The 24,991-nt window shown below is 37.8% G+C and overlaps 1 protein-coding gene across 2 annotated transcripts in view; it reads right to left on the bottom strand.

Moving 5' to 3' along the window:
- Nucleotides 1-606: 606 nt before the first annotated feature.
- LOC149186280 (ATP-dependent RNA helicase-like protein DB10) overlaps nt 607-24,991 on the bottom strand; it is a 38,466-nt gene continuing 14,081 nt past the window's right edge. For both annotated transcript variants that reach the window (XM_089410953.1, XM_089410954.1), the window contains exons 2-7: nt 4,380-4,601; nt 3,861-3,929; nt 2,794-3,063; nt 2,345-2,695; nt 1,894-2,171; nt 607-1,780 (exon numbers count right to left, since the gene is read on the bottom strand). In XM_089410953.1, coding sequence (XP_089267079.1) covers nt 826-1,780; nt 1,894-2,171; nt 2,345-2,695; nt 2,794-3,063; nt 3,861-3,929; nt 4,380-4,601 — 2,145 coding nt within the window. In that variant the 3' untranslated portion in view covers nt 607-825. The remainder of the gene's footprint in view (nt 1,781-1,893; nt 2,172-2,344; nt 2,696-2,793; nt 3,064-3,860; nt 3,930-4,379; nt 4,602-24,991) is intronic.

The following is a 24,991-nucleotide window of genomic DNA, read 5'->3' as shown; positions in this document are numbered from 1 at the left end:
GCTCCAAGGTAGATAATTCAATGTGTCTCCAATTCCCAACTATTACCACCAGAAGGAATTATTCCAAGATTAACCAAATTGCAATTTTATTCCATACACCACTCCACAAAGCTACAGCACAAAGAAAACGATATGAAACACTCGTCAAAAAAGCAAGTTAAAATTAATGTTAACAAATGAAACGGGTTAAAGTGATATTGGATAGGGCGATGTAAACATACATCTTTTTGACAATTTTACTAGGACGACAATGATATTTACACCCAGGAAGCAACTCAACACCAAAAGCCAAGCCAGCCTCAAACCTAAAGTCGTCATTGTTCTCATGATTGCTTTAAGACGTTTTATCTATTTACTTATCTATCTATCTACACAACCATGCAAACACTCTTCCCATATTGATGCAAGAGAAGACAAATTGGAGCATTCTTTATGACACAAGGCTGGTGCAAATTTCCAAAGCCATAAAGAAAACGTAGGCACTTAATGTATGCGGCGTTGTATTTTAACCCAGAATCTCACCAGCTCAAAATCATAAAAATCTATTTATTAACTCCATTTACACCTCAAGGCAGGCCAGAAACTTCAATAAACAAATGCCCTGCATGTCAAATAAAAAAACTAATATGAAAAAATTGAGTACAGATTTTGCAAACAAATTTAGCATCCCAAGTAAACTGACAAAATAAAGTCACTCTTAAAGCATATTTACATGACAATCCAACTTACATAAGTTGAACTAACTTTCAAGGTGAAAGACAATACCTAATGCACAGTCCTTGGAGGAGAGGCATCAGGGTATGCTAAATCATCATGGTATTCTGATCAAGACTGGTGAGAATGTCCAACTTGATATGGTGATCTCTTGCTAGTCGGAGAAACATCATCATAATCAGACACAAGTTTAGGGGGCGGACTACCCACTAGAGGTGAAGATGACCTTGGTATAGGACCATTCCTTGCAGGAAAACCATTTCTTTCTGCTGATGCAATATCCAATGATGAGTTTCTCCTTAAATCAGCAGGCAAACTTCCCTTGTGACTAGACAATCTGGCATTATACCTATCATAGTTTGGACTACGGCTCCGGCTCCAGCTCCTGCTGTAGCTTCTCCCTGGGCTCCTGCTATAACTCCTTCCTCTGCTCCTGCTGTAACTCCTCCTTGGACTCCTGCTTGGGCTCCTGCTGTAGCTACGGCTGTAACTGCGGCCTCTCTCCCTATCATCAAATTTTCCGAAACCACCTCGTACTCTCTCTGCATCATCAAAATATCTTCCACGTCCATCCCTCTCATGCCTATCTCGACCATCTCTATCGTACCTGCCATGGAAATTCTCAGATCTGCCATGTGCATCTCGGTCAAACCTACCACGCCCTCCATATCTATCATGCATTCTTTCCTGTGCATCACTCCTCCCCCCACCCATTCTCCATCCTCCACCCCTTACACCAAAAACTTCTCCACGGCCACCGAGATAGCCACGACCACCATCTCCTCTTCCACCTCTACCTCCATCTCTTCCACCTCGACCATGGCCCCCAGACTCCCATCTTCCACCACGTCCCTTTGCATAGCCAGAACAAGCAGCCAGATCCCGTAATTCTGGAGGGACTCTCTGGTTGGCACCTTCCAGCACATTGATAAGATCTTTGGCATATTTGGCATCCTGTTCTGAAAAGAATGTATATGCTAGGCCTGTAGCACCAGCTCGGCCAGTTCGGCCTATCCTGTGAACATAATCTTCGATCCCCGTAGGGAAATCAAAGTTAAGAACAACTCTGCAATGGCAATTTTAAAAGCAGCAGGTGAGAACCACCTAAAAAGAATAACAAAATCCCACAGTTATTTTAATGCACAAACAAAACAAAACAAAACTATCAAAATATCTTACCGAATGTCTTTAATATCAAGTCCCCTTGCTGCCACATCTGTTGCAACTAGAATAGGTGACCTCCCTGATTTGAACTGTGCTAAAACCCAGTCTCTCTCATGTTGGGTTTTATCACCATGGATAGCAGCAGCCCCAAATTGCCGAGCAAGACTACGAGCAAGTTGATCACACATCCTCTTTGTTGAACAGAAAACTAAAATTTTAGAACCAGGTTCCTGACTACGAAGAATTTGTTCCAGTCTTCTCTGTTTCTCAGATGCTACAACAATTTCCACATACTGCAGAAGGGTATAATTTTCAGACAATATATTATGAAATTCAACATACTGCAGGAATCTATAGTTTTCAGACGCAGTATAGATAATAAAATAGCTAAAAAATTACCTTCAACCCTCCTATAGTAATTAAAGAATCAGAAAATTGAGAAACCGAGATGGTAGAAAGATAAGACCTGTGTGATGGATTTATTTGCAGACAGTTCATCAACGTTTCCAATATTGACTTGAACAGGATCAATTAGCAAATCACCAGCAATCTTCCGCACTTCCTTAGGCCATGTGGCAGTATACATCAGAGTTTGCCTCTGGGTAGGCATTTCATTAACAATTTTACGTATCTGGGGCTCAAATCCCATATCAAGCATGCGATCAGCTTCATCGAGAATCAAGAGAGAAACTTGTTGTAGGTTAACCTTCCTCATTTCTAAGAAATCATTCAGCCTTCCTGGTGTGGCAACAATAATGTCTGCTCCCCTTTCTAAATCCCTTAATTGATGAACCTTTGGGGCACCACCATATATAGACTACAAAACACATTATAAATGTACATGAGACCAGCAACTTGCATATTGCGTTATTTTCAACCTTGCTGAAAAAATAAATATAGGAAAGCATCACATACAGTGCTTGTAATTCTTGATGACCTGCCAAATTTTACAGCTTCATCTTGTATCTGAGTCGCAAGCTCCCTTGTAGGTACCAAAACAAGTACAGTTGGACCCCTCTGTGAATTTTTCCTACAATGTTTCAAGTGAACAAATGCAGGCAACAGATATCCTAAGGTCTTTCCAGAGCCTGTTTTGGCAATTGCTACAATATCTCGGTTCTGCAGAACAATGGACCAAGATTGTGCCTGAATGGGAGTAGGCGATGAAAACCCTGCATTTTGAATCTGAAAGGGAAAAAAGGCATATCAACATTGTAAGTGTAGAAATACAACCACTTCTCCAGTAAGCTTTTAGCCTCTGGCAAAAAATGAAACATATTTTGTTTTACAAGTCTAGGATCCTGACTCTGCAATTTAGAATTAATTTCATTGAAACATCAACTACAAAAAAAAGTTTTCCCAGTGCATCAAGTGCTGCAGGGTTGCCTGTAGAAGCAACCTGAAGCAGAAATCTGGGACTTTTCAGGCCGAACGGCTGACCCAAAGAGTGGCAGCCCGACCCCATATGACTTGTAAGCCATCCTCAGACAGCAGACAGGCCACTTGGATTAGCCCACATAGGATAGCAATGTGATACGTTTCTGTTGTACAGCAGCACAGCGTACGACATGTGCTCCTATCTGGAGCAAATATCGCACCTGCGACAAGTTCAAAGGATAATTGAGATGTAAGTCTGAACTGCTCAAAAAGACAAATCCAAAGGCATTGTGATACTAATCACAGTAAACAACTGATTCTAGCTCTAATGAAAATAAATACATGGTAAAGTAAAAAAACTAATCTAAAAAAGCTCACATGCACATAATGCATGGTAACAGTACAGGACAACCTGTCTACAAAAGCCGGCATGCACAATAATGCATGATAACAGAAAGGAGCAACTAATTTATAAAATCTTATATCAATGCAAAACAGACCCAATCTATGCGCTACATAATAAATTGAATACATAAAGATCATAACATATTCAGTTTCTCAATATGCTACTGTAAAACTTCGCAAAGGATAGCATAATAACATACCTCTCTGAGAACTTCTGGAGGAAATCCAGCAGCCTCAAATGTCATAAAGGGAGCAGGCACATTTTCCCCCTGGTAACTATAACTAGTTAGAATATGAATAATAAATTTGACATTACCCTATAAAACTGAACCTTAATATCCTGACCATAAATTCTAGGAGAATCGTTTTAAGGTCTCAAATATCAAAAAACGGACTATTTAGTACCTTAAACCCTTTGTAAATCTGTACCAAAACCTATATTTAAATTTAATATCTTAAGCTAAAGTGATAAGAATATGCTTGGCAGATGCAATTAAATATCCAGAATAATATGACAGTTAATTAAAGAAATAGACCCTTCAAAGTATTAGACAATATATAGGGCTTAACAAAAAACTTAGCTGCAAACAATTTGCATCTACTTATACATTAGAGAGTAAATTGTAGTGCAGACTCTCAGATAAACAGTTAGTTGCAGAAAAGAGCATTTCCCATAAACACTGAGTATAATAAACTATTATGCAATACTCTGCACATACCGAAGCAGTTAATTCATGCTCCCTCCGATAAGCATCTATGTCTGCAGCAAGTGGAGGGTCAGAGAACCCATGCATTCTTTGGCGTTTGAAATCCTGCATAGGATAGTTGTGATCACCTGCCCCACGTTTAAACATGTTAGATTGTGCCCCAAGTCCAACTGAAGCATTAGCAGCATTGAGATGTCCTGTCAGAGCATGAGCTAAGTGCACCTCTCCCATCCCCTACAACACACAACAGCTCGAATACCATTAAATCCAATAAAAATCCAAGATACCATTACTATAAAATTAGCAAGTGCAACAAAAATAAATAAACTGCAGAAAAACAATAAAAATAAATACAAACAGAGACTATGTGGGACAGTGCTTTACCCTAGGGAGTTCAAGATCACATCATCACTAATTAAGAAATGAGAAAAAAACAACAGTAACTTCACATTATTATGCACCCAAATAACAAAGATGGGGCTTCTTCACTGCAATACAATTATACACCTGTGCTCATTAATCCACATCATATACACAGAGAACTGATTCCCAAACAAAATGATGATTGAGATAAATATGGTTATTAGATATCTGATAACTATCATATTGGTGGCAGGAAGCAGAAACCTTGGTCATAAAACTAGTAACGAAATGTTCAATGGAGATGCTACACTAAATCAAGAACACAGTTTGTAAGCATGAGAAGGATAAACATCAAGCTCCTTCCGTTCTTCAGTGCAAGTTCATTTAACCAAGTGGAGTATGTATATAAAAAGAAAACAGTACACTAAATTTTCCATCACATTATCATACTTGCCCAAACAAAGAAATGAAGGTAAGCATTGTTTAGTTGCATATCCTTGTGCCATACAAGTTATCAACCACAACCATATCTCTTTCACAGAAAATAGCAACTTAGAGGCCAACTCTCAGTGATTCATTCCTAAATTAATGCTTCTTCAATCATAAGTTAATCAATTGCAGGCACAGACAGTATGATGGACCTGAGCCGTGAACAAGGAAGCTCATATTTGATTTAAAACCAAAAAAAGCTTCCTTTATGTACAAGCAGCATGGACATATTCATGGCTGCTTATTACTACGTGCAAAGTTACCAGGCTCGACTCCAAGAATGACACTGTAAGGATGAAGAGTAAGAGTTGACTCAAATGTTAAGTTCACTTGTATCCACACACCGACTCTCTATTTCAGGTATTGATTGCTTTACTAAACTTACATATGGGTCATTCACCCATCTTATTGTATTTAGGTTGGCCCAGTCACCATTCTCCTCATTTGTAAATCATTCACTCAAGTTGTTTATGGATAAAAGGCCTAAGGGCAATCTTATCTGTAGCACTCCTCTCTTAAGTACTTGTGTTAGCACAGTGATACTCTTTCTTGTGTCGGATTTTTCTTTCAAGCACATGGCATGAGTTCATCTCTATTGTGATCATTATCTAAGTGTTGTTATACTAGAATAGGGTTTATTGAAGATTTCACAGTAGATCCAATATCTTATTATCTCAACATGGTATCAGAGCATCTAATAGAACATCAAAGGGCAAACTAGGGGAGGCAAGCACTGGGGGTTGTGTATGAACTTGAAAGACAAAAAGACTTGGAATTTGCTTGGGGGCTCAGCATTGCCACTAACAATGAAACAAAAATGTTCGTTGTCTTATGGGCCTTAACCTCCTCAAGGGAAAAAGAGTTCATGAGATCACTGTGATCGGTGATTCTATGGTGATTATCCAAACCCTTCTCCATCGAATTCTCCCCACAAACCTCATTCAAGCCAGAATATATCAGAGAGTCTTCTAGGTGGGGCGAGAATTTGATCAAATCGACTTCTTCCATGTTCTTCATATTCTGTTCGAGTGCAAAAGGGGTTGATAGCCACAACCACCACATGTCCCCTACAATGATGTGTCAAAGCATTAAGATGGGTGACCCTCCTTGTAAAATGCCTCTGCATGAGGGTGGCGAGAAGGGTGAAAAGTTGATCACAATATCTTCGCTTAATAGTAAATACTAAATACCTATTATGCAATTCCCAAATGACACTCTTTAAGAATGGTGTGATGTCAACATTGGACTTTGTGTGTGAGATCAACTAGCCTGGCTCTGGTTTAATAATGACCTTATCAAATGTTGGAACTTGGGATCTTTATGCATGCAAAGGAAGAGGCTGGAAGGTTCTCCAACTCAATTCTCATCTGCCCTAGGTGATATGCACTTCTTCAAACGCATAGTTATGGCACTCTAGCACACAGCCCCAAGAGGTGTTCCATCATCTCACCTTGAGGAGTTGAAATGTGAGTTATAAGTAGCAAAAGCTCGTAGCAATAACACCTAATCGACCATCCAATGGGCTAGGTGGAAGGAGGGTTTTGAGCGACAATCGATGGAGAATAACAGGGTTCAAGACAAATGTGCTATTGAGATTCGGAATCATATCCTCAGCCCAAGGGAGTAGGACATGGAATCCTAAAGGCTAGCACATGCCTATTATTGCCAGTGATTTAAAAAAAAAACAAATAGGGTAGACTTCTCTTACAACAACTCACATGCATTATATCAATCTCAAGATAAGGAACAATTTTTTCATCCATCTTTGTAACAATCCAAACCATAGTGTAATGCAAAGTTAAATGATGAACAAGTGGTGAGCTTCATGTTAAGCCATTTCAATGGTATTAATACTCTCTGATATCTCATATGCTACACCATGGATAACCATTCAGTATGATTTTGCCATAACAAAACCTCTTGTGGTATGCGGTATATTCCATGAAAAGCTCTAGAATTCCCATTTGCTAAACTCTCCTTTCATTATGACCTGCTATTGTAAAAGTAATCAACAAAGGCAATAAAGCAGGTGGTTTTGTGTAGGTTTGGAAGCAAAGGAATTCGTTAGGAGTAGTAATCAAGACTATAAAAATGGATAGCACTCATGGGCATGCAAAGTGTTCACTCTACAAGAATTTAGAACTTCAAAGGGGTTTAAGACAATATGATGATGCCCAAAAATGTTTATCCTTGTACTTGAGGAAGTGTAAGAACTGGAGGATACACTGGGAGCGCAAAAATGTAAGAGATTTGTGGGGGTTGCAGAGGCAAGTGGTTATTTCAAAGGCCCAAATTGAGAAGCTTAAAGAAAAACAAACACGAACAAAGGTAAGGGCATAATGAAATTGCTAGAGGCTAGAAGAGGCCATAGAAAAGATTTGACTGTTTCATGATAGGATTCTGAAGTTGGAACTGGGGCGAGGACCTGGATTTGAGGAACTGCGGAACCAACTTCCCATGTCTCATTTATTAGCCCATTTGTGTTAATTTTAGGAGAATATGTTCTTTGCTTAGAACAATTACTTCTAAGATCTATATTAGCCCAAATTTAATTCATTACATTTCCATTAGCAATCACATAGGACATCATCATATTAAGAGTAACTGATGAAAGAACATAGATGATAAGAGTAGAGAACAAGCCAAGACAATAGGACACAAGGATATGGCTCAAGCCAGGGAAAAACCCCAAGATGGGGAAAACCCTTGATCAATTCATCTTATTATCAAATATCAAATGTTCAGCAGAGTACGAGAGTACAGTTAGAGTCAAGCATAACTTGCCAATAAGATGATCAATACCTCCATCCAAATGACCAAGAAGCAGCCCAGACAAAAACTTCAATTCAGCCTTCAGACAATAGTAGACATACTCTGTCCTATACAGAGGTCAACAATAGACAAAGTGGCTCCAAGTCAGTCTCCTGAAGAAGCTTAATATTGAACCAACAAAAGCAGACTTCTTGCTGATGATCGTGAACCCAAAATAATTCAATTCTTGAGAAGATTGCAGGTCTCGTTAGGGCATACATCAGACATAACATATAGCAGCAAAGTTATGTGATTAACCCTCTAAAGAGTTCTCACTTCCTTGTAGAGATAGCGGCTTAGAATGGACTGATATTGCGCTTTACAATCTCCATCAAACATTGGTCCAAACACTGTAACATATGCAGCTGTCACATGACGATAAACATTGCTGAGACTGACCTTAAATGTCCATGAAAAGAGATCAGACTTACTTCAATAGCCTCAGCCACCCTTCCTATGGAACTCGCTGCTCAGAAACATTCTCAAAAGTCCATGAGATATGCCCAGATAATGCGGAAAATTCTTGAAAAGCAGTAATATTTGTAAAAATGTTTTATTAAAAGATAAATTACAGAGGATGATGATTACAAATGGGGTTCCTGGCTTATATACCGCCATGGACACCCTTTGGGGAAAGGGCATGATCTTATAATCGTGCCCTTTCGTCTAATTTAACTGAAAATTAAATAATAAACCTAATCTAACTAATTTTTACATAACATTGCCTTCCTCTCGAAAGAATGCTTTGTCCTCAAAGCATACGTAACAATGGATGTTGTTGACAAAATGCTTCATTCTCCCAAGAAGCTTCTTCTTCGGGTAAGTCCTTCCACTTGATCAAATATTCCTTGATAATATGATATCGAAGCTTTCTTTCTTAGTAGACAAAATACCTTCTGGTTCTAAAATGACTCTTCCCTCATCATCTAGGGATGGAAGTGTTGTTTGCGCTGTTTGATTGTTACCTAGTGCCCTTTTAAGGCAAGATACGTGGAAGATGTTGTGAACGCGACTTGTCTCTGGAAGGCTTAAACCATATGCAACTTGGCTAATCTTTTCGTTGATCTGATAAGGTCCATAAAACTTTGGTGCCAATTTGTTTTTTCCTTTCTGTTATAAGGATAATTGTTTGTATGGTTGGAGCTTAACAAATACCCATTCTCCCACTTCAAACTCTCTTTCGGTTCTGTTACAGTCTGCTTGTTGCTTCATACGATTCTTTGCATTATTCAGGTTTTCTTTTAATATTCAGACGATTTTTTGGGTTTCTTCTAGTTGATCTTTAACAGCAGGTAGATTTGCCTGGACAATAGCTAGATCTTTCCATTTCGGGGGTTCATACCCATATAGAGCTTGAAATGGCGTCATTTTTGCTGATGTATGATAAGTGGAATTATACCACCACTCAGCAAGATGTAACCATTGAGCCCACTTATTTTGTTTTTTTGTAGCGTAGCAACGTAGGTAGGCCTCCAAACATTTATTGACAACCTCTGTTTGGCCATCTGTTTGAGGGTGATAAGCGAAACTCATATTTAGGTAGGTTCCTATATGGCTGAACAATTCCTTCCAGAATTTACCTTTGAACTTGGCATCTCTATCACTCACAATGACTTTCGGAAAACCGTGTAACTTATATATATTTTTGCAAAATATTTCAGCGATTTCTTTTGCTAAGTATGACTTCTTTATTGCCATAAAGTGAGCATATTTGGTGAGTCTGTCAACTACTACGAAAATCTTGTCCTTGCCTTCAGATACTGGTAATCCTTCGATAAAGTCCATCAAGATTTCTTCCCATTTCTGATTTGGAATGTTTAAAGGGTGAAGTAATCCTGGTGTCGTAATATTTTCACTTTTATTCCTTTGACATGTGTCACATTCTGCTACATATTTCTGAATATCATGATTCATTCCCTTCCAAAAGAAGGATTGACGTGCATTGTAGTAAGTCTTAAAGAATCCTACATGTCCAGCTGATGGTGAGTCATGTAATTCCTTGAGTGTCTTAAACTTAAATTTGGAATTTGTATTTAGATAGATTCTTCCCTTATACCATAGGATATCATTCTTCCACTCAAATTTTGAGTTGTTGGGAAGGCTATTGATTATTGCCGTTATTTCTGGATCCTTGGCATACTCACTTCGAATTTCGTTAAGCCACTCAGGGACAACAACCGAAATTGCAAGTAGTGTTGGTTCTTCATCTTTCCTGGATAAGGCATCTGCTACTACATTGTCTTTACCTCTTTTATGTAGTATTTCCAAGTCAAAAGTGGCAATTTTTTCAATCCATTTTTGTTGTTCTTCAAAAAGTGTTTTTTGTTGAAGGAGATGCTGGAGACTGTTATGGTCTGTTCGAATAGAAAACTTACTTCCCAAAAGATATTGCCTCCACCTAGTTAGTGCGTGCATGATAGCGGGCATTTCTTTGTTGTATGTGGATTTGAGGCATTCTCTTTTGTTGAGCGTCCTACTTTCAAAAGCTATTGGATGTCCTTGTTGCATTAATACTGCACCTATACCAAATCCGGAAGCATCACACTCAATGATAAATGGTTTAGAAAAATTTGGTGTTGCTAATACGGGAGCATTAGACATAATTTCCTTTAATTTTTCAAAACACCTTCCTGCTTCCTCATCCCATAGAAACGAATTCTTCTTTAAAATATTTGTTAGAGGTGCAGTTATATGTGCATAGTTTTTAATAAATCTTCGGTAATATCCAGTCAAACCTAAGAACCCTCTTCGCTTGGATATATTAGCAGGTTTGGTCCATTCTTTTATAGCTTTGATTTTGTTAGGGTCCACCTTTACGCCTTCATGGGATATAATGTGTCCAAGGTATTCTACTTCTTCCTTTCCGAAGGTGCATTTGGATTTTTTTGCATAAAATTGGTGTTCTTTAAGTAGTGTAAGAACTTTGTCCAAATGTTGCAAGTGCTCCTTCCAAGTTTTACTGTAAATTAGAATATCGTCAAAAAATACTAATACAAACTTTCTAAGATGTGGGCGAAATAATTCGTTCATAGTTGCTTGAAACGTTGTTGGTGCATTGGTTAATCCAAACGGCATTACTTTAAATTCATAGTGACCTTCGTGTGTTCGGAATGTCGTTTTTGGTATGTCCTCTAATCTGATCCTAATTTGATAGTAGCCTGATCTTAAGTCCAATTTTGAGAAATACCTTGCGCCATGTAGCTCATCCAACATTCCGTAGATAAAGGGGATTGGGAACTTGTTTTTAATTGTTATTTTGTTTAATCCCCTATAGTCAATACATAGCTTGAATGACCCATCTTTCTTCCTTACCAACACCACTGGAGCAGCGTAAGGACTTTTACTTTTCGAGATGATTCCACACTTTAAGAGGTCTTGGATTAATCTCTCGATTTCTGTTTTCTGGTGATGTGGCTATCGGTATGGCTTGATGTTGACCGGGTTTGATCCTGCCTTGACTTCTATTGTATGCTCAATTTCCCTATTAGGCGGCATCTTCATAGGTAGGTCTTGAAATACTTTTTCATGTTTCCTAATTAGATCTTGTATCTCTAGTGACTCTTCATTGGTCATATTTGCAGATAACATTTCTAACTGATGACATTGTACTACATAAGCGGGTGCTCCCTTTCGAATCATCTTCATCATCTGCGATGATGATACAATTTGATTTTCTGGTGCTTGAAATTCGTGTAATTTGTACTTCTGACCTCCCCATTTGAATTTTATAAACTGTACTTGGTGGTTGGCGGCATAAGTACCTAAAGTTCGTAACCACTGGATACCTAAGACTACATCTACTCCTAATGGTACTGTGAAAAACGGAGACTCTAAACTGAAGTCTTGAATCTGCAATTTAACCTTATGGCATTTCCCCACCTTTTCAATCTTCTTACCGTCAGCTACCATCACCTTCATGTTTGGTAAGGGAAATGAAAAAATATTGAGCCTTTTTGCCATGGTTGCATCTAAAAAATTGTGTGTGCTACCAGAGTCGATGAGAACCACTACGTTGTTCTTCTTTATGTGTCCTTTTAACTTTAAGGTCTGAGGTTGTGATATACCTGTCATGGCTGATAATGACACTTGCGGAATACTTTCGTCATCTAATTCTGGTGAGAATTCTGGGGCATCTTCTGTTTCTTCTATGTCAGAATCTTCACTGTTTGAATCATTGGTTGCTTCACAATTATATAGGTTCTTTGGTTCTTTTCCTTTAGCACACCTATGCTTGGGGTCCCACTTCTCACCACAGCGCTTGCATTTACCCTCTTTTATCCTTTGCGTTTCCACATTAGATTTTTCATCTTCACGTCGATGTGGTGGAACATATCTTGTATTTTTTGCGTCCGCATACTGAGGTGTTCTTCGTCTTGAATATGTTTTTTCGAATTTTGACCAAAATATTTGTTCGAATTTCTTTTCGGCTGTTATTGCTTTTCGTCTTGCTCCTTCTATTGATGGAATGTCATGCATTTCAAGTTCTACTTGTAAATGGGTTTTGAGTCCCGAGATGTATGATTGAATTAGACGAGATTCTGATAACCCAGGTACTCTTGTTACTAAGGTCTCCCATTCTTGAGTGTTTTCGTCCACACTTCCTTTTTGTCGTAATTTGATGAGTTTTGAAAAGATCTCTTCTTCCTTTACACCTTGGAATCTTTTAAAGAATGCATCTTTAAATTTCCTCCAGCTAATGACGTGTGTTGTCTTTTTCCACCACATATACCAGTTATATGCTTCTCCCTCCATTTTCATGGATGCATGCCTGAGCTTTTCGTCATCGTCATTGATGTCATATATCTCAAAGTATCCTTCTGCTTTATTTATCGAGGCAACATTGTTTTTTTCGTTTCCATCGAATTTAGGCATCTCGACTTTTGCCATTCACTGGTATGTTGCTAATGGTTGAGCGAAAAAAGGGTGTTGATTGGTAAAGTTATCCCAGAGTTGCTTGTTTGTAAAGGCTGTGTTACTCGCTTCTTGGTGGGGTGTCGCTGATTTTTTTGGGGTTTCAACTTTTTCATGAGAGTCTGTTGACTTTGTTGAATCTGATGAAATGTGTTCTTGATTCTCTTCACTTTCTTTTAGTAGTTGTTCGGGTGTACAATTCGACCTTTTACATAGAATTTTCAGCATTGTTAAGGCATCTCTAATGTTTACTTCTGTTTGGACATGTTGATTTTCCATCTTTATTTCTATTATATTTGTCGTATCGTGAAGATTTTTTATTTCGTCAGCTTGCTCCCCAAGCTTGATCTGGAATTCATTTAATCTTTTACTGACCTCGTCGTGGTTGTTATTTATCTTATGCTCCAAATCCAACAATTTTTTTTGAAAATCCGCCATTGTCATTGTCGACATCGATCGGGTTTGCGAGGGCGTGTATTTATCTGCCAGCATAAATAATTTTTTTTTTTACTTCTCAAAAAATATTATGAAATTAATAATAATAATTTTTTTAATTAATTAATTAAAATATTATTTTAATTAATTAATATTATTCACATATATGTAATATTTTTTTTAATTATTATATAGTTTTAATTCTATATAATTAAATTAATTACATATAATGTGAAATCGTAATACTTATTTTTTAAAGTAATCAAATGAATGGACAATCACATCCCAACCGAATTGACTCTTCAACCCTTCTCGTCGGACAGAGATGCCGCGGATAATAAAACGTGAGCTTACAGCATATCACCGGAGATGGACTTTCAGTGTACGACTCACCGCAAATATAAAAAAACGCCGGAATTCGTTGGTTCAGTGCAGACAATTGACGGGATTTTTTTCTGAACCGTTTGCCACAGAGCCCACGCAGTCGGACAGTCGGTATGACGCAGCCTTCCAGTTGACTCAGCGTGTCACTCCAGGATAAATATGCACAGCACAATTTTGATGGAAACCACGGAATCGGGGGTTTAGAACAGGCGGTAGGCAATGGAAGTGGTGTGCGGGCTGTGCAAAGACTACAGGAAGGATGGCGACAGAGATAGCAGCGTGGAGGGAAAACGGAGGACGACGAGGGATGATACTCTTCTGTGCAGTGTCTTCCCAGAGAATCGAACAGGATTTGATACCAGATAATGCGGAAAATTCTTGAAAAGCAGTAATATTTGTAGAAATGTTTTATTAAAAGATACATTACAAAGGATGATGATTACTTATGGGGTTCATGGCTTATATACCGCCATAGACACCCTTTGGGGAAAGGGCATGATCTTATGATCGTGCCTTTTCGTCTAATTTAACTGAAAATTAAATAATAAACCTAATCTAACTAATTTTTATATAACACCACACTTGCTTCAACAGCTTCGTCCACCCTTCCTGTGGAACACGGTTCGTCAAACAAGTGAACACAGGCCTGCAGCCTAACTGGAGTAGCCTTCCAAGTGCAGTGGCTCATCTGAAGTGAGAAGGTTCCACACAAAACAGTCCCAATACATTCTCTAAACCGTCCAAAGCTTCCCTCAAGACCTGCGGCTATCCAAAAGCATCACGGCTTGCATGCAGAAGCAAACCCAGAGACAAACCACCCTTCGTCCTCCTCTTCTAAGTACTCGGCTGCCTCAGACATTTCTCCAAGCGTTGGATGGTTCAAATGAGGTAGGAGGACGTCTCTATTTATATAAGATGGAGAGGGTGAAGAGACATGTCGGTTGGGCTTGATGAGCTGACATAGAGGGGAGGCTGACCTTGATAATTTGCATGTGAGAAAACAAAAATTCAAAATCACACTTCTGCTTGTCCAAATGAGACGATCTTTATATCGATTTTGGTCCTCTCGAAAGAGGAAATTAATGCAATAATTGTCTTCATCAAATGAGTTGTCCAAAGTGGAATTTGGACCTAGTTGCCAATTTTAACAATTTGGAAAGGAACAATTAGAAGCAATGGAAGGAGATGCACTGTAACAAGTCATAAGACAAGCAAAACACAAATCTTCAATCAATTTCTCTTCCATGAATGACAATGAAGATGCACCACATGTTTCTTCTATTCTAAAGAAGATAGGTGCAATAAATAATGCTTCTGCAAGGGTGCAATGCCCATTAAAGGAAGACAAAACTACATTAGCAACGATAGTGTAGACAGAAATCCTATATACCCATTGCTCATGTGCCTCCTCACACTATTGTTGTTAGTACTATTGCTAAGGAAGAATGTTGCACCATAACTTTGCTATCACTGTTGCATATACAATCATTATGCACACAAATCAAGGAAAATCTACAAGAGGTAATACATTGGTGGACAAATCTAAATGTTGTTCATGGATCTCAAGGTCAACATGCTAAAAACCTTCAACTACTTGATTAAGAATCATTGCTTAGTCAATTCACCTACTTTTCAGTATGAATGGGTCAACTACTTGATTAAGAATCATTGCTTACTCAATTCACCTGCTTTTCGTCGATTCTCCCTTACTATGCTACCTGTTTCAATTTTTGTTATTTATTTGCATTCAAATACTGACTTGCAAATTACTTTTCTGTCTAACTATTTGATTCAACTTGGACATTTTGGGCTTCAATTACAATGGATTCCTACTTCTTGCTATCTCTTCATTTTTCCTTTCTCTTTGTCTTCATTGCTTCAACTTGCGCATTTGGGGTTTCACTTACTATTAATTACTACTACTTACTTTCTTTTCATTTTTACTTTATCTCTCTCTTTTGCTTGCTTCACTTGCATGCATGCTTAACTTAGACCACCTCTTGCCTCTTTACTCATTGTTCCTTGCTCTTATCACAAGATAAAATGTTGCACATATGTTTTCCCACATTAAGACAATATGGCAAGACCCCAAATCTATTAGTTAGCCTCCTACATTAGGATAATGTAAAGGGACCCCAATTCACTTATGTGAGTTAAATGTCATAACTCATATTTCCTTACACGCACTTTCTAATCCAAATTTCAATTGATTGAAGATTATTCTAATCTCAACACCCTTTTAAATTGTCTTTGAATTAGAAATGACACCTCCATTAATACTTTCTTAGCCATAATTAATCCTTCATGACTGCTTCATCACACACTTGAATCATTTGCTCCCCCCTAGCTTCTCATATATGCCTTGAACTACCACTTTCCTCACATCAAACCTTTTCCTAGATTGTTGTTAATAAAATGTTCCTTGAGCATGTGATCATGTTGATTTTCAAGAGATTTCCCTTTATTTTACCCCTTAATTTTTTTTTCTTTCTTTAACCACCTTCTTTATGCCTCTAAGCAAACCTACAATGCCTTCGAAATTCTTATCATCTAGCATGTATCAATCATAGTACCAAACTTATCTTTAGTTGCTTTGGGGCTAAAACCATTATACAACATCATAAAGGGTAATATGGTATTCTCTTATTCCCACTTACCATTACCAAACCACACATAAAACAAATCTAGCTCAAGGTTGTATGCCCTTAAGCCTCTACCCTAATCTACGTGGCAATCTTCTCCTAATGTTAGCCCCATAGTTTAGTTCTCTCTTCCTTCTTTTTCACAAGTGATAATCTCCTTATCTAGGTGGCCTCCATAGGTCCATATCCTACCTTTCTCTCACCTCTTCCTCCCTTCCCTACAGACATAGAGTGGCCACTATCCCTAGGGTCTCTTCTATTGCGTACCATTCAAATCCTTAACAATGTAGAGTGGCCATTATCCCTAGGGTCTCAAGGATCTAAGCCTCTGAGTCTTGGCCCTAATCTAAGTCAAATCTTCTCCTAATATTAGCCCCTAAAGTTTAGTGATCTCTTCCCTTCTCTTTTCCAAGTCTTAATCTCCATCGGTGGGTGTCCTCATCCAACCCTTCTCCCACCCCTTCCTTTCCTTGACAGTGTAGAGTCGCCACTATCCCTACAATCTCTTCCATTTGGTACCATTCAAACCCCCAAGTTGTTATGCCTCCTAAAGTGGTTCAACAAACAAAGAAGTCTATCTACTCCTAAAGTAGGTTAGATTCCTAACACTCTCCTATACATAAGATAGATCTCCCCAAAGGGTTGATTTATTTGCTTCGATGACACATAATGGTGCTAGTTAGGAGGTGAGTGTTTTATTTGAAGAACTAGTAATTTTGCTTTGGTTGTCTATGACCCAAAACATGATTTCCATATGCAGCCATTTTTCCTTCAAAAAAAAATCTCTAAGAACCTAAAATCTAAGATGCCTTCATACTTCTATGAATTTGTTGAACACTTGGAGTCATTTTACAAACATATTTCCCTTTATTATACGCCTTAACAATATTTTTTCTTTCTTTGACCACCTCCTTTATGCATTTAAGCAAACCTACAATGCCTTACAATTTTTTATCATCTAGCGTGTACCAATCATAATGCCAAACTTATCATTAGTAGCTTCAGGGCTAAAACCATTATATAACATGATAAACAATAATAGGGCATTCTCTTGTTCCCACTAACCTTTACCTGACCACATATACATAAAGCAAACCTAGCTCAAAGATGTATGCCCTCAATCCTTTTCCCTAATCTAAGTGGCAATCTTCTCCTAAAGTTAGTCCCGTAGTTTAGTTTATCTCTTCCTTCTCTTTCACAAGTTGTAATCTCCTTAGCTAGATGACCTCCTTAGGTCCTTATCCAACCTTTCTCTCACCTCCCTCCCTTCCCTACAAACATAAAGTGGCCACTATCCCTAGGGTCTCCTCTATTGTGTACCATTCAAATCCTTAAAAATGTGGCGTGGTCTCAAAGATCTAAGCGTTTGAGTCTTAATCTAAGTGGCAATCTTCTCCCACTGTTAGCCCCTAAAGTTAAGTGATCTCTTCCCTTCTCTTTTCCAAGTCCTAAACTCCTTCAGTGGGTGTCCTCATTATGTCCTTATCCAACCCTTCCCTCACCCCTTCCTCCCTTTCCTTGACAATGTAGAGTGGCCATTGTCCCTACAGTCTCTTCCATTGGGTACCATTCAAACCCCCACGTTGTTATGCTTCCTAAAGTGGTTCAATAAACAAAGAAGTCTATCTACTACAATGAGTAGGCTAGATTCCTAACATACTCTCTTGTACCTAACATAGATCTCCCCAAAGGGTTGATTTATTTACTTCAATGAAACATAATGGTGCTAGTTAGGTAGTGAATGTTTTCTTTGAAGAACTGGTAATATTGCTTTGGTTGTCTATGACCCAAAACATGTTTCCATATGCAACCATTTTTCCTTAAAAAAGTCTTCGAGAACCCAAAATATAATATGCCTTAATAGTTACGGGAATTTGTTGAACACTTGGAATCATTTTATAAACATATTTAGCCTTAGCTCCAACCCATCACAATCAATTTTATGCCATTATTGCATGGTAGATACTATTTTGAATATCATTAAAGATATTGTTGCATATAATAATATAACTCAAATGATTAAGGGACATTTCTTTTAAAAAACATTCCTTGTATTCAGCATTCTCTCTAAAACAATTATATAAAATTTAGTATATAAAAATCGCCAACATGTGCTGAAATCCCTTGCTCATTTGAATATTAAACGATAATGCAAGAAACAGTATGTTACACTTTTTCTAGACCTCCAACAATTTCCCCGTTATCCTTTCTTTGGATCGTGGTCAATTTATAGACAATAGATAAAAATTATGAATTGTATTAAAATAAGACAATTCCAATTTAGAATAAACTTCCCCTAACCCAGATGACCCACAATAACAATTGGGTGGCAGGCACAAGGAGGGCCATTATGGACCCCAAAGGAAAAATTGACACTTCCATAGCATGTGGACTTTGTATTTTGTCAAATAATCTAGCAAAAGCATATGCACTATATGCAAGGATTGAAAATAGCTAAAGGCTCATGTGCTTAATCATTGGTTATGGTGGGAGACTCTAAGACAATCATAAACCATAGGGTTTCTTAAACTCGATGTCGACTAACAATCCCTTAGCATCAATTATTGTTAGAAACAAACAAGAGTTGAACACCCTTCTCATACTATCACATCATGTGAGAGAACAATTGAGAAGCAAATCAGTGGGCAAATTTGTTAATTTTAGTTAACAAAGGTATGTTCTATGCTTGCAACGATTACTTCAATGTCCTTTAGATAGCCCAATGACAACTTCCAATTTAGTTTCCAATAGCAATCACATTAACCATTAATCACATTGACAGTAAATGTAGATAGAACATGAATAACAAAATTCAGAAGACAAGCCAAGGCAAGAGAACACCAAATTTGGCAAATGCCAATGAAAAACCCCAAGATGGGGAAAACCCTTTGATCAATTCTTCTTATTATTATATCAAATGTTCAATGAAGAGAGAGAAAGTACAATAAAGTCAAAATTGACTTGCCAAATGATGATCAAAGCAACCCTGTCAAATCTGAACTTTTTCTGCAATAGTCAACATCCCTAACCAAAAAGTCTAGGTTGGTCAAAGTAGCAGCAAACTGTCCTCCATGCAGCTCGGTCATACCCAATCAAACTCAACCTTCTAAGGTGGTCAAATTCAGCCCAAAACAGTCATGAAAGCAGCGATCGAACTTGGTCAAATTTCTGTAGTCAGCCCTACGGTCAACTTTGTGGTCAACCCTACGGTAAGCCTCAATCAATGTGCCTAGAATACCTCGGTTTCTATGCCAAACAATTTAGCTTGCTTAAACAGAAAATTTCCCACAAAAATCACAATCAAACTTGGTCAAATACCCCTTGGTTAATGCTGGTCAAACCCTGCAACAGTCCTGCAATTCAGCCCTGTAATTCGTCCTCTTTTCCAGCGACACGTGTGAGAAGAAGAGATGCCCAATGAGCTGTACAAACCAATCAAATGAGGAGAGAAGAATGTGCGAGATGAGATGATGCCAAATGGGGTTGGAGGTCTCTCATATTTATACAAGTCGTTGGGGATCAAGTGACATGTCCATTGGTCTTCACGAGCCTACAAGATGATGTGGCTGACCTTGACAATTTGCACATGTGTGGGCTTGACCTCAAAAACATACTTTCCCTTGTCCAAATTTGATGATCTTTAGATTGATTTTGGTCCTCTCGAAAAGAGGAATTCAATGCAATAATCATCTCCATCAAATGCGCTATTTAAAGTGGAATTTGGCCCTAGTTGCCAATTTTAACAAAATCAAACACCAACATTAAAAGAGGGGGTGTTTATGGTTAATGGCACCTTTAATCAACATTTCATACCTTAATTCATGTTCAGTACAAGGACACATATCAAACATTCAATCCTTAACATGTCTCGCAACCTAGAACTCCACAATAAGCGTCAAGATAGTAATAAGAGGGAACATAAGTCCCTCATTCACATATCTCAAGCCATGAATATGCAAACTTATGTATAAAATGTCAATCTTCTTCCCGTTCACATTGGAACAATGGATATGTTGCTTGGGATGAATCTATGTGAAGCCAAGACTCTTATTCTAAAAGGTCTAATAAGAACCCACACTAAATTATCTTGGTTTGTTATAGGTTTTGTTAGATTTTCCTTAAACCCAGCATCTAGTATCTAATTCCAAGCAATAAATTATTGAATAAACACATAACTAGATACCTGACAAAAATATTTAGAGGAAGCAATTAACGATCTGAATCACAGTTTTGCCCAACAAATCAATTCATCACTAATAAAACTTAAAACTTACTTAGGCTCTCATCCTAGGATAATGGCCCAGCTGAGAAAATACAAATGCAAAAATTACCCTGAATATGATCTAATAGATCTTCCCTACAGATCTAGATCTCCATCCTATTTGCACTCTCTTGGACCCACCACATGCTTACTAAGACACTGCTCTCAATCTTGTGTTATCGTTGTGTGCCTTCTCCTTTGTTCAGTCGTGCTTTTATAACTTTACATTGAGCCAAAACCCTAACCCTAATCTCAAAGTGTTTGACAGCCAACACTAGATCTTGCCTCACTTGAGATTGATGGTTGAGATTAAAACTTATTCACTAAATTAAATTGCTTTACTTTTCCTAAGTTTTATTGGCTCAATAAGGCAACATATTAATATGTGTTTCTTCCAAAGTTAAACTTAGGGTAAGTTACATTAGCAACTTGCTCACACTTAAGCAAGTGTTCTAAGGAGAATTATTATGGATGACTTATGCACACCTAAACACAAGGCCTATGCAAAAGTATCTTCTTGAGCTACAAACTTCAACATTGCCTCTTAACAAAGAGGGTTACTTCTGGAAGAACCTCCTCCACCAAGATCTGTCTCCAATCCCACCATGGCATCGTTGTTGTAGTTGCTCCCTCCGAACAACAAGACTTCCCTACCACTTGCTTCGAAATCTAATCTGAAGACTTGTACCTTCCAACCACGTTCCTAGGAGACTACTCTTGAGCATCCATCAATGTTAGCTCAAACCAATTGGTCCTCACAAATCTGGAAGAGGCCTCCTACCCATCTTCTAGATTAGAATGCTAAGTCCCCAATATCAACTCAATCTTCAAAGCCTCCTGCTCAATTTCTATCACTAACATCAATTTGAGATCGCTTGGATCTTCTTACAAGCTGGCCTTCAAGTTGTACAACTTACCCTTCCTAACACCAAGCTTGATTATTGTGTCTTAGGTAGCTCCCTCTAAATGCATGAATACTTCTCTTTTCTGGAACTTAAAATCATACCTTGCATCCTTCAGAGTTGAGATTGAGAGCAGTTCATCTTCAACCCTAGGACATATAACACTTCTGCGACCTCCAAAGATAGTCCTGATTCTAGCTGGAATAACATTGTTCCAACCCCTTTCACTGCAAGTATGGCACTCATACCAACTCTCACTTGCATGTTTGAAAAATACTAAGGAACACTTGCTTCATTCTCGTCATATGGTAAGATGCTCCACTATCTATGAACCATGCATCATTGTCCACAAACTGGGCACTGCTAACACTAGTGCTAGAAAAGACAAGCAACCACTAATGAGAACTCTTCAAATTTTGCTGCAAAATCTTTAATCTTAATTGGCTTGCATAATGTCTCATTTTCTAATATGCAAATCACTTAATTTTGCTCATGCCCTTCTTCCCCATCCTGAGAGGATCCTCCCTGTCCTTTGTTCATCTTGGTAACTTCCTTGCCCTTTCTTGCATGACCTAAAAGAGCAACATTCTCCTTGTTGTATTGTTGAATACAGTTCTAGGATTAGGAACTGCGCCAAAGCATCTAAGTGAGGGATTTATTTTAAATGGATGACCAATGATTCAAACCATTTACACTTATACAATCCAGAAGCTTTAGAGATTTTTCAAAGTGTTGATCTTCAAATCTAACAGCACATAATTCTTCAATTGATTGTGTCAGAAGAAAGGAAAAGATATTTGATAATTAAACATTCGTCCTGAAAACTTAATTTATCAAATATAGTAGAGGCGTGTACAAAAATTTCTACAACCAACACATATATTCAAGAGATGACAAAAGGCAACAATTTAATGATGCAGAGGTACTAATTTAAACAACTTGTTCAATTAGTTATTCTCAGTAATGATTATAACTTTGCAATGGGTTTTCAGGGAAGTCAATCCTTAACTTAGCCTTACCCTAACTCCTATGTTACCTTGAACATATGATGAAAAACATAAATGATTATACTGGGAAAACTCACATGAACACAAATGCTGCTAAAATTGAAGTCATAAGCCTTTGATTATCTTTGAAATTTCCAAAAAAGTACAATAACGTTTCTTGGTTCTCTCAAAGGATCAACCCTTCTTACTTCGAATTACAATGTATATATAGAGTGTAATTTAAATATATCTAACTTAATACAATCTTTTACCAAAAATAAAGTTTTATCCAAAATAATTTGGATATTTCCAATCAATGCAACTCAAAATAGGATTTCTAGCACTGATTATGTGGAAACAGCACACTATTCGAGGATGTTGCTTGTAACTGTTGCCTTGAAATCTGACTGTTGTTTCTATTGATTCTGCTCCTATCTTTTCTGTAATGCCACTTGAAAATCTGCTTTCAGTTTTGATGCAAGAGCATCATGGTTCCAAAAATGTGTACATTTAGTAGAATCTAAGTGGTCTTGTGTTTTCAAAAGAGTGGTTTTCTTAAGTATTTAATTAATGTAATTTTAAATATTTTGAGTGATTTAAGTGAGACATTTAGAATAGGAGTTAATTAAATATTGTGAGGATATTTGTAAATGTTCTCGAATGTAGGAGAACATCAATGATGATTTGTAATTAATATGGATTGAAATATTGTAAATCTTAGAAAGTAGTTCATGATTTATGGAGGATCCTTAGGATTAGTTGAAAGTTGAGATCCTCAAGGGATAAAGAAGATATTTTAGGAACTAATTGAGGACTTAGAGGATTCTTAGGATTTAGTTGAGAAGATTGAGGATTTGAACCAGAATTGGAAACAGAATCATTTTATATAAATGTAAGCTAAAAAGGCAGAGAAAGAGTTAGTCAAGTCGAGTTAGTGAGAGAGAGAGAGTTAGATAGACAGGAAGGTTGGATTGTGAGCCTACGGGCATTGAAATGAGAAAGGGCCATTGATACAGACCATGTAAAGGCAAATCATGCCAAAGCTAGATTGTAAACAGTATTTTATTTGTATCTGTACATTTGTTTAATGAAAGAGGAAATTGAATTCATTGTGACTGTGTGTCGTTCCTTTTATGTGTTGAGTGATCCGTAATTGGGAATTTATGGTTTCTATGTGATAAACCATGATGAATGAATTCAGGTTGAATTTCTGAAAGTCTTACTGAGTGACAAAAGACTTACCGTCTGGGTAGAATCCGTGTGATTACAGTCGGATTTAATAGATGTATGTACAGGTCAAGTAAAGAACGAATTACGAAATCTAAAAGAAGGGAAATAATACAGAGAGTATTCTGTATTCCAATTCGAAGTGGTGTTAAGGAATACAGAGGAAGATAGTGGTCAGACTGTATGAATCTGATTAAAGAAATCAACGCAAAGCTCAAAGGTATAATCTGGCCGATAATCTGAGTGCCAAAGGAAAGCAGAAATTGTGTTATAATCTGCTGGAACAACAGATGGGAAGATCTGTGTGTGTGGAGTTGGAATGGTGATTTGGTGAGGAATTGGAGCCAAAGTGAAGTGCGTAACTATGGAGGTTCGGAGTCTACAGGTGTCTTGATCGGGATTGAAGCGTCATACTCAATCACAGCCGTCGATCACATTTTCAACCGCTTACGTCACAGTCAACTGTGGGGGTTAAGTTGTTTTTAATGCGTGTATTAGTTGAAGGGTCACAGACCGTTGGATCACTGCTGATGCTAACCGTTAGATTAATATCGCATCGCATCGTTCATGAGTGAATGAACCCTGGCCGGGAGAAATTGCAATATGCGATGATCGAGTGAACCATCAACCGTCAAATTAATGACGAGATCAATGGTGGAGAATTAATCCGATAAGTTTTGTGCAAAAAGGGAAAGTTAACGTGGAAAGTCAACATGGGAGGATTGATGTTCAATTGTTGTTCAATTGTTGAGCAGACTCGAGGAGTGATGGATGCAGTTTTAAATCTATTTGAGGTCCGATCGTATGCATTCAGGTGGGACCGACGTTAGTTGATGGATTGTGTGTTATTCCGTTGTTTGGTGATTGGTCAGGTTTTGTTTAAAACCTAACAATGTAAAAGCTTCTGATTTGTATAGGTGGGCCATAACCCACTGGTTTACGTAAGGTGATTGTGGAAACCAGGGATATTGCCTTTAGGTGGTTTTTCTTACGTCATTTTGGTATCAAAGCAGGGAAAGGTTTCCTGCGAGTAGAAAGAAGACTTTGCGTGCCAAAGGAACAAGTAAATTTGTTTTGAAGAAACTCAGAGCAAGAATGAAACAGTGAAAGAAAACTCAGTGAAGGAGTAATTGTTGCTGACAGTTAAGCTTCACCAAGATAAAGCTGGGAGATTGAAAGAAAGAATCAAATTCTAAATCTGACTAACAGTACC

This window comes from Pinus tabuliformis, chromosome 3_1, assembly GCF_031772625.1.
Source record: "Pinus tabuliformis cultivar Carrire ecotype Pingquan chromosome 3_1, CPIR1, whole genome shotgun sequence".
Classification (NCBI taxonomy): domain Eukaryota; kingdom Viridiplantae; phylum Streptophyta; class Pinopsida; order Pinales; family Pinaceae; genus Pinus; species Pinus tabuliformis.
The sequence above is the reverse complement of the archived record's forward strand: the minus strand, read 5'-3'. Positions and strand labels throughout refer to the sequence as shown.